The sequence below is a fragment of the Notamacropus eugenii genome, chromosome 5 (assembly GCF_028372415.1).
Source record: "Notamacropus eugenii isolate mMacEug1 chromosome 5, mMacEug1.pri_v2, whole genome shotgun sequence".
In the NCBI taxonomy this organism is placed as follows: Eukaryota; Metazoa; Chordata; class Mammalia; order Diprotodontia; family Macropodidae; genus Notamacropus; species Notamacropus eugenii.
This window is the reverse complement of record NC_092876.1, coordinates 94,332,839-94,343,515: the sequence shown is the minus strand read 5'-3', so window position 1 is coordinate 94,343,515 and position 10,677 is coordinate 94,332,839. Positions and strand designations below refer to the sequence as shown.

The 10,677-nt window shown below is 38.8% G+C and overlaps 1 protein-coding gene across 1 annotated transcript; it reads left to right on the top strand.

Annotated features, from left to right (window-relative positions):
* The first annotated feature begins 9,236 nt into the window (after window positions 1-9,236).
* On the top strand, window positions 9,237-10,277 carry LOC140508837 (olfactory receptor 52I1-like). Its single transcript, XM_072616717.1, has one exon. It carries the CDS (start codon window positions 9,249-9,251, stop codon window positions 10,275-10,277), a length of 1,029 nt encoding a protein of 342 aa, XP_072472818.1. The 5' UTR covers window positions 9,237-9,248.
* Window positions 10,278-10,677: the final 400 nt, after the last annotated feature.

Sequence of the window (10,677 nt, the reverse complement as noted above, 5' to 3'; positions counted from 1 at the left end):
TAAAATTTTCTTTAAACAGTTATTAAATAAGGCTTTTTTAGATCCTTTTGTCTGTTACACAACTCACAACTGCAATTTCAAAGTCATTAAAATTGAACAAAACTATTTCTGATTGTCAAGGCTAATAAGGAAGAAATAACAATTTTCAGCTACATCTTCTATGTAGCACAAAGATGCCCACAACCTCTATCACTTTCTTTTCTGAGCATCATGATGAAAACAATGGGAAGGATTTAGGAAGTTTAAGTGAAGGTACCACCTCTTGCTATTCAATGACTATGGCCACAGAAGTCTATTTGTCTAGTCAGCTATGGTGCAGCACTTGTTTCCAATGACACCCTGAGAATGGAAAAGGTGATGACACCTAACAGCAGAATCACTTCATTGTTCACTGGGGAGAGTATAGGGGACAAAGAGACGCAACCTCATTAGTGCTGATATTCCTGTGTTCCACTGTGGCCTTCTGAGTACCCCTTTACTCTCCTTGGAATGCTTAGGGCTCCCCTTTCTGTTCTTAATCAGTCCCACAGAGCTTGGCTAAAGTTCAAAATATCATAGTAACTTAGAAGAGGAGAGGACCTTAGAGAGAACCTAGTCCAAGACCTGTCATTTACAGATGAGGAAACTAGGTCCAGGGAGGTAAAGGTACTCACAAAATATCCGTGATTGAATCATTAAAGAGCTGGAATAAGAAATCAGGTGAGGCTTACCCCTCCTTCACCTTCTTCATGTTTGATTTTGTTTTGGTAATTAGGGAGAAAAGGGTAAAGACCTCCGAGGGATTCTGTATTTGGAAGTGAGGGTGATATTGGGGCTTACTTGGGGATGGGCTGGTGTTCTGGATGCCTCGGGGGGAGGAGAACAGGATACAAATATAGAAACTTCTTTTTCAATATAAAGGTTTAATTACATCTCTCATCGATTTCTTACTCCTTCTATCACCACACATTTTGCCCCTAAGGCACTTCATTGAAGTTCTCATCCCCTTGGATCAGAGCAAGTATGGAGTGGTAGTGAGGGCCACTTCTGAGGAAACTGGCAAAGGTCAGCCAAGAGATTGGTCACTGAGTTGGTGGGTGGAACTAATGGAGTCATGGGGTTGGGGTGTCCTTAGAGAGAAGCATGGGACTTCTCATTAATTCTCCCAGAGGGAGGTCAATGATCAAGGTGAAAAAAGAGGCAATGGGTTTGCAGTGGAAAGATAGAGTTCTGCATCTGGAATAAAGGGATCTCACTGTAAGTCCCACCTTTGCTTAATGACTTATCACCTGTGTGACTATATGCAAGTCCTCTTACCTGTCTAGATCTCAAGGTAGAAGCCCTCTAAGGATCCTTTCAGATGTAACTCTAATTTAATGGTACTATGCCATGATAGAGGGAAAGAAGGGGCAAAAAGGATTTGGGTCATTAAATCACAGAGTCTCTGAACCTGAGGAGCTCTCATTGGTGATCTCATCCAATTGTAAAGAGGAAACAGGTAAAGCATGACATACTTACAATAGGTAAAGAATTACAGGACTATAATTTGGGGAGAGATTTTTGTGGGGCTGTGGAGAGGACTGACACCCTCATTAAAAACTGATGACATTAATTTGCATTTATGTAGTATTTTAAGATGTTCAAAATTATAAGGATTTATTCTGTCATTTGATTCTCACAGCTTCCCTGTGAGGTAGGTTTTATTATCGTTTTTACAAATGATGAAATAGACTAAAAGAGGTTAAATGACTTTCCAGGACCACAGATTACTAATAATGAAGTAATAGGTGGAAATGTAAAGCTGGCAAACTTTAAGACTGGCAAAGCATTTTATGTATTTATCTCATTTGAGCCTCACAACCACTTTGTAAAATGGGTGGTATTATTACTCCTATTTTACAGATGACAAAACTGAGGCTGAGAGATGTTAAGAGATTTTCCCAGAATCACAGAATTGTTAAGTTTTGGAGGCAGGAGTTTTAACTTTTCTTAATCCAAGTCTGCTGCTCCGGACTAGGTTACACCTGACAGGTATCCTGCATTTCTTGAATATTTCCAAGGATTGGGAGCTGACTCTTGCTAAGGTCATCTAGTTTTATTGTTGGAAAATGCAGCTATTTTAAAATTATCTCTGTTATTGAATTTAAAGTGGCCTTCAAATAAGTTAAAACCATTGAAGATCCAGCTCTTGTTTGTGGAGCTACATGGGGCAGGGAGCATAACAGCTTATTTTCTTATCAGTTTATCTCTCCTCCATGATGCCACAGAGATTAGATTGACACCTTGGATCTCTTAATGGTCATTATGTTAGGATAGGGGGTTTGGATATAAAACTTTGTAGACTTTGGAATATGTTATATAGATTGAGGAATTGACTTTTAGGGGAAAATTACTGTGCTTATGCATCTGAATTTCCTTTAAGAAGGAGGGACCAAGTTCATATTCCACCCCTTCATGCTTAGGACTGCCTTTATAGCTCTAACATAATGATGTCATTTTAATGGCTGCTAAGTGGCAGAGTGGATAGAGCACTGACATTGAAGTAAGGAAGACCGGGGTTCTAATCCAACCTCAGAAACTTGCTAGCTCATCACCCTGATCAAATCATTTAACTTCTGTGTGTTTTAGTTTCCTCAGTTGTAAATTGGGTATAACAATAGCACCTATTTCATAGTGCTATTGTGAGGAATAATGAGGTAATATTTATAAAGCACTTAAAATAGTGTCTGGTATGTAGTAGGTGTTTAATAAATGTTTCTTCTTTCCTTCTCTTTCTCCTTTCTTTCCCTTTTTCCCTTCCCCCTTCACCACCGCTCTCCCTCTCTTTTTTTTCTATGTATTAGATACTATACTCACCTAAATGAACTTTTTTTCAAATTAATATTTCCAAAAATAGAGAAGATAAGTTTGGGATGGAGTGAGTGAAATTTATGAAATAGCTGTTGCTGAACTCTCCATTGCTGTGCAATAAGAGCTCAGAAAAGTGACAGGAGAAAATTGTAGCATAAAATATTCAACTTGGTGATATCAGTGAATTATTCCAGCTCCAGCTTCTTCATACTTCATTTGAAGAAATAGAAAACCTAGACAAGTGAAATGACTTATCCAGGGTCATTCAGTTTCTCTGTAAGTAGCAGAGCCAAGATTAGGAACTTGCTGCCCCATGCTTACTGGCCTTAAATTCTATCCAGTAGCCGATGCTACATGCCACTGCCCCCTTCTTCCATGCATTCCCTCTTCAAGTTTAGAAAGCCCTGCCACAGCAGCATTCTGTCCCACTCTGAGGCCAATTTTCCACTATCTGTCTGCAGCCTGCTGAGCCAGGCATACTCATGTCAGTCAGGGCCCTAAGGGGGAACATTAGGACATAGTTAAGACTGAAAAGCCCATAAATTGAAATGTATCTTCCACCATATACACTTCTCCAGGGCAGGGGCTTACCTGGTTTGTGTTTTTGTATCCATACTACCCCACGCTTTGTCTGTCTGACAGACAAAGTCTTCAGTTAATATGAATCATTTTCACTAAATTTTATGTAGGAAGTTCTCTATTTTTAGAATCAATACCTTCTCTTAAGAGTCAAAACATGTGATTCCAACAGGTTCATGTTTCCTTCTGCAAAGATTCTGGTCTTGTAGATCCTAACAAGATACTTGTTTCGAGATTCTGCAATGGGATTTACATTCTTGAGTATGTAATAACTAAAATCATTTATAAAATCATAATTAAAAATTCATAATTATATAGTGTGATATTTACAAAGCCCTTGCACAAGATAATAGATTTAAGGCTAGAATTGACCTTAAAAGTTGCCGAATCCAACCCCCTCATTTTACAAATGAGCAAACTGAGGCACAGGCAGGTGAAATGGTTTGCCCAAAGTAATTACTCAGGTAATAAGTGACAGAACCAGGAATTCAGCCCTGCTCTTCTGTGACTCCAAATCTATTGCCTTTCTTCTATACCATAATACCTCTATTGCATTACTTCTATACCACAAAACTTCCAATTGTTACAAAATCAAAACTCTAAGGGATTTCAGAGTTGATCTGTCCAAGTCCTTACCTGAACATGAAATTCTTATTTATTTATTTATTTGTTTAATTATTTTCAGTGTTCCGCAATCACTACCATACAACCTAGATTTTTTCTTTCCCTCCCTGACCCTCTCTCTCCCCAAATCTCCCTTTCTCCCTGAGATGGCATACAATTTTATATAGGTTCTACACATACATTCCTATTAAATACATTTTCACCATAGTCATGTTGCATAGAAGAATTAAAATGAATGGGAGAAATCATATAACAAACCAAAACGTAATACGAAAGAAAATGATCTGCTACATTCTGTGATTGAATTCCATAGCTCTTTCTCTGGATGTGGAAGGCATTCTGCCTTGAAAGATCATTGGAAATTTTTTAAGTCCTTGCATTGCAATGAAGTTCTAAGTCTACCAGAAAAAGTCCTAGCACACTGCTGTTGTTGCTGTGTACAAAGTTCTCCTGGTTCTACTCTTTTCATTCAGCATCAGTTCATATAAGTCTTTCCAGGCCTCTCTGAAGTCTTCTTGTTCATCATTTCTTATAGTGCAATGGTATTCCATTACATTCATATATCATAATTTATTCAGCCATTCCCCAATTGATGGACATCCCCTTGATTTCCAGTTTTTGGCCACCACATAGAATGCTGCTATAAATATTTTTGTACATGTGGGACCCTTTTCCATTTTTATGAACTCTTGGGGATACAGTCCTAGAAGGGGTATTGCTGGGTCACAGGGTATGCACATTTTTGTAACCCTTTGGGCATAGTTCCAAATTGCTCTCCAGAATGGTTGGATCAGCTCACAGCTCCACCAACAATGAATTAGTGTTCCAACTCTCCCTCATCTTCTCCAACATTTATCATCTTCCTGTTCTGTCATGTTAGCCAATCTGATAGGTGTAATGTGGTATCTCAGAGCTGTTTTGACTTGCATCTCTCTAATCAATAGTGATTTACAGCATTTTTTCATATGACTATAGATAGCTTTAATTTCTTCCTCTGAAAACTACCTGTTCATGTCTTTTGACCATTTATCAATTGGAGAATGACTTGTATTCTTGTACATTTGACTCAGTTCTCTATATATTTTAGAAATGAGGCCTTTATCGGAGATACTAGTTGCAAAAATTCTCTCCCACTTTTCTGCTTCCCTCCTAACCTTGGTTGCATTGGATTTGGTTGTGCAAAAACTTTTCAGTTTAATGTAATCAAAATTATCCATTTTGAACTTCGTAATGCTTTCTAACTCTTCTTTAGTCAAAAATTTTCCCTTCTCCAAAACATGAAAAATACACTATTCCCTGCTCCACTAATTTGATTATAGTGTCAGTCTTTATACCTAGATCAAATACCCATTTGGACTTTATTCTTGTGTACAATGCCAACTAGGCATTGGTCTATGCCTAGTTTATGCCACACTTTTATTCAGTTTTCCCAGCAATTTTTGTCAAACAGTGAGTTCTTATCCCAGAAGCTGGGGTGGACATGATATTCTTTACAAACTTTTTTGAATGGATCACTTAGCCTGTGCATAAGGGCCGTAAGTTATGGGCCTGAAGTAGCCTATTTCAATTGTCTACAGTTGTCATTGTTAGGAATTCCCCCTTCTTCCCAATAATGAAATAAATTTCCTCATTATATTTATGTACATTTATTTATCCTAGTTCTTCCATACAGGCAATTTGGAAAAAAAATGTGTGAAGGAATGTTATGGAGGAGATGGCCATCTCATCATTTCTGTGTCTTCCCTCCTTCAGGCTTAACACCCCTGGTGACTTCTATCTGTCATACTATGACATGGCTTCTATTTCCCTCACTGCCCTAGTAATTCTCCTTCAATAAGCTTTATCACATTCAGTGTTCCTTCCAAATGCATTATTCAATAGTGGACACAATCCCCAAGATGTGATATTCCATGTTCAGAATACAGAAGAATCATTGCTCAATTTTATTCAGGGCATGGATGTGTGACACTGTGATCACTTATTCTAAAAGTACGAAAGTTTGTTGTTGTTGTTGGTTTGTCCAAAGGATTTTTATTAGCTTAGAATCAGAATAGTAGAGCTGAAAAGAATCATACCTCCATCTAGTACAAAACACCATGACTAAAATCATGTCTATAACTTCCCAATAAATGGTCATCCGGCTTTCATTGGAAAGATTAAGGGGGATGGCCATTTCACTGTTAGATTGTTCTCACTGTTAAAGAGTTTTAAATAATATCAAATTTGAATCTGTCTTTTGGCTGCTTCCACTGATGGCTCCTAGTCCTTTGGGGTCAGTTAGAGCAAGTATAATCCCTTTTCTAACAGATAACTTTTAAAAGAAGATGTCTATCATGTCCCCTCCTTGATCTTATCTTCTCCACAGATTTATACTTTCTGGACTCAAGCCCTGTCATCATTTTGGGTTTACTCCAGTGGATGGTAATTTAGCGACAGAGTAGCAAAGTTAAAATGTTATCTCATGATTTCCAGGTTAACAAAATTATAATCAATGAGCTATAACATGGTCATATATAAGAAAATATAAAATATTTATAAAGTATGTATGTGAGAAATAAAAAATATTTTCAGTAATGGTGTGGGAAGACTAGTAATTGAGGGAGACAGAATCAGGTAAGAACTCTTTTAGAAGGTGGCAGTTGAGATAAGCCTTCAAGAAAGTTTAAGGATTTCGAAAGATAGAGATGGAATTGTAGTATGTATTTTAGCCATGGTGACAAACTGTGCTCAGTATTGCTGAATCAACATCTATCACCTTACACGAACCCCTCAGACTACTTACATGAACTGAGTCATTCAGTAGAACCTGGTTTCTACAACTGAACTGGTAAGACTGACCTTAGATAAGCAGTGGATTATAAAAGAAAGAGTGGTCAAAAACCTCAAGACCTGGGTTCCAGTGCCATCTAATTCCTTATGGACTATTTAACTTTGGACAAATTATATGTCTATTTAACAGATAATGGAAGTATACATGAACACTTAATCCACCTGTCAACCTCTTGAGAGAAAATGAATAGTTAGTTCAGAAAATCCCAATATATGAATCACACCTTAAGATGGAGTAATCATGGGTTCTTAGCCAAGGACAAAGTGCATATAAGAACTTGTAAAAAGAAGATATTTACCCAAAGATTTGCAGGTCTGATGAAGAGGTATTTTTTAACTAAAAATGAGGAATGGGGAGGGGAAAAACTAACCACATATGTAGAAAAGTCTTTGTACCAGGAGGCAGAGATTTGTGGGCAGTCTTATCTTGTTCTTTAGATCACTTTATCTCCAAACTTCCTCCTCCCTCCTCCAGAACCTCAAAATTCAGACATGTTGCATGAGATTGAATGGTCTTATGCTTTTTCATCACAGCTTATTGTACTTCTTTATGGTGTGTGTGTGTGTGTGTGTGTGTGTGTGTGTGTGTGTGTGCTTGTAGTTGGGAAGATTACCAGGGATTAGGCAACAAAGTCTCTTTCTTTCTCTCTTTCTTGGCTAATCCCAATAGCCAGTGATCTCCAATTTAACTCATCCCGAATCATTCACTTTCCCACATACAGTAAGAATTGAAAGCAGTTTTCGTTTTCAATGAAGAGTCCGTAATTTCACTTTCCAACAATCTCTCTCCAATATTATCCAAAGCTTTCGCCATCTTTGCTGGTTTTCCTTCTATAGTCTTTTCATCATTGTGCTTGGGTCAGTCTCTTAACCCTTCCATCCACCAAACCCCTCAGATTACTTTCTGCTTTTCCTAGACAATTCCAAAGAACTGAAACAATCCTTGTGAAGCATATGGAATACAGGTATTTACTGTGGAATCACAAAAACTTGAGCTCAAATCTTGCCTCCGATACTTAGTAGCTGTGTAACCATAGGTAAATCACTTAACTTCTCTGAAACTCAGTAGTTGTTTTTGTGGGGATTTTTTTGTAAAATGATAATAATAGTAGCATCTACTCCACAGGAATTTTGCTAGTCTTGTATACATCATGTCAAAAGTCTTTGCAAATGATGCACTACATAAATGTGAGTTACTATTTATTCTTCTTACTATTAGTAGCTAGCATATATATAGCATTAAAAATGTTGGTCTTTTACATATGTGATTATATTTGACACTCCTAACAACCCTGTGAGGTTGGTGCTATTATCCCCATTTTACACATGTGGAAGCTGAAGTTCAAAGAGATTAAGTGACTTTCCCCCAGTCCCGAAGGAAATAAGTGTCTGAGACAATGTGAATGCAGATCTCTCTGTCCTCAGGTCCAGAACTACATCCATTATGACATCTAGCTGCCCTGGGATCTGTTAGTATTATTACCACTAACACTGGATTCCAGTCCTGACTAATTATTTATAAGGTATATGACTGTATAAATTCCTTAAGCCTATTTTAGACAAAAATCTGTACATGGTTGCTTGTTATCCTCATTACCTTCTTGGAAAATAATGAATAGCTTGTTAAAATGATGGTGTCAGGTAATGGAATTTGGCTGGAGGAGGGGAATGCAATGCATGGAGAATGAATAGAAGGTAAATTACTGAAGACAGTGTCCTCACTCCCTCTTCACACATCTCCTGTCCCAAATAGACTCATATACCTAGCCTTTGTCTGAAGGCTTGACTGATCATGAAGCACGATGCAGTTGGAGAGATTGATGGAGGCATTCAGGTCCAGGGAAAGGAGGAATGGGATCCATTCTTGACAGTTATTTTTAATGCCAAACTTGCTAATTGTGCAGAGAGAGAGGAGGGAAGAATAGAGAGAAGAATAATGGGGGAGAGGGATGTATAGAAACAGAGAAAGAAAGAAAAAAGAAATATAGATAGACACATAGATAAGGAGAAGGAGAAGCAAAAAGACAGAGAGACAGATATGGAAAGATGAAAGGAGACAGAGACACAGAAAAAGACAGACAGTGACAGAGAACATCACTAATCAAACCCTGGTCAAATAGATATGCCCAACTTATGATGTAGAAGATGATGTTTCTATGTTGCTTCTGTGAATTAATGGTAATCTATTTGCCCAACTTGAAGATGAGAGACCAGAACAACCAAACAGAATTATGTCAGTGTCCCCTGGATATGTAAGAGAAACATGTGTTGTCCAAAAACTGCATTTAGACTTTGATCACCCATTAAAATTAGTAGCCTAGGACCTCTGGCCTCTGGTCTGTGGTGACCTGTGTGGTTTTGTCTACAGGGAAGAAGTCTCCCCTGTGATGCTGGACTCTCCCTCCAACCACACATTACAGAACACAGCTACTTTCATCCTTCTGGGCGTCCCAGGGTTGGAGGCAGCCCATCTTTGGCTGGCAGTCCCACTGAGTGCCATGTACTCTGTAGCTCTATTAGGAAATATTATCATCATGACTGTGATCTGGACAGACAGTGCCCTGCATGAACCCATGTATCATTTCCTATGTGTCTTGGCTGCTATAGACATTGTCATGTCAACCTCTGTCACCCCCAAGATGTTGAACATCTTCTGGTCAGGCAACGGCATCATTGGCTTTGCTGCCTGTTTCACTCAGATGTACATTGTCCATGCCACTACAGCAATAGAAACAGGGTTACTCCTGGCCATGGCCTTTGACCGCTATATAGCCATCTGTAAACCTCTGCACTACCAAACCATCCTCACCCCATGGACCATGATAGGGATGGGCATGGCCATCCTAGCAAGAGCTATCACAGCTATGACTCCAATGACCTGGATGGTCATCCATCTACCATACTGTGCCTCCCATGTGGTTCCCCATTCCTACTGTGAACACATGGCTGTGGCCAAGTTGGCATGTGCTGATCACATGCCCAGCAGTCTTTATAGCTTGATTGTTTCCTTCATCATTGTGGGGATTGATGTGACCTTCATTGCTACCTCCTACAGTTTGATTCTTCAGGCTGTGTTCAGTCTCCCCTCTCGAGATGCACGGGTCAAGGCACTCAGCACATGTGGTTCACATGTGAGTGTCATGATCCTCTACTACTTGCCAGCCATGGTGTCCATCTATATGGCATGGTTGGGGCAGGAGATGGTACCCTTGCATGCACAGGTGCTACTTGCTGATTTCTACCTAGTCATCCCTCCTATGCTGAACCCTCTTATCTATGGCCTGAAGACAAAGCGTATCCGGGAGAGAGTGTGGAAAGCAATGACTACCAGTCTCCCTGGCCATGTCTGCCAAAACTCAGCGAAAGAGAAAAGACATATCCAAGTGTTTGTAATACAACACAGTGAATCCCGATGAGGGGCACAGATTCAGAAGTAAGTGGGCATATTGAAATTTTGTCTTTAGAATATCATTCATTCCTCGCAAGGTTGATCTCAAGTACTTGATGTCATGTACTGGGGAGTTAATAACACATCTCAAATCATACTAGTGGTTATCTTAGTCAAATTACTTTCATATTAACGATGACATGTCAGACATCACAATGTTTATGTTTCTTCTCTTGGGACTTTAATAATCAAAAATATTTATTATTTGTGTCTGGTGATGAGTGAGTCAACAAACATTACTGCAATTTCCATATGTCAGGTACTATGCTATGCCTTTAAGCATACAAAAACTTGAACCTGTGACCTTAGGAAGTTTATGTTCTAACAGCTGAGACGATATATAAATACATAGACGCAGACAAAGGGAA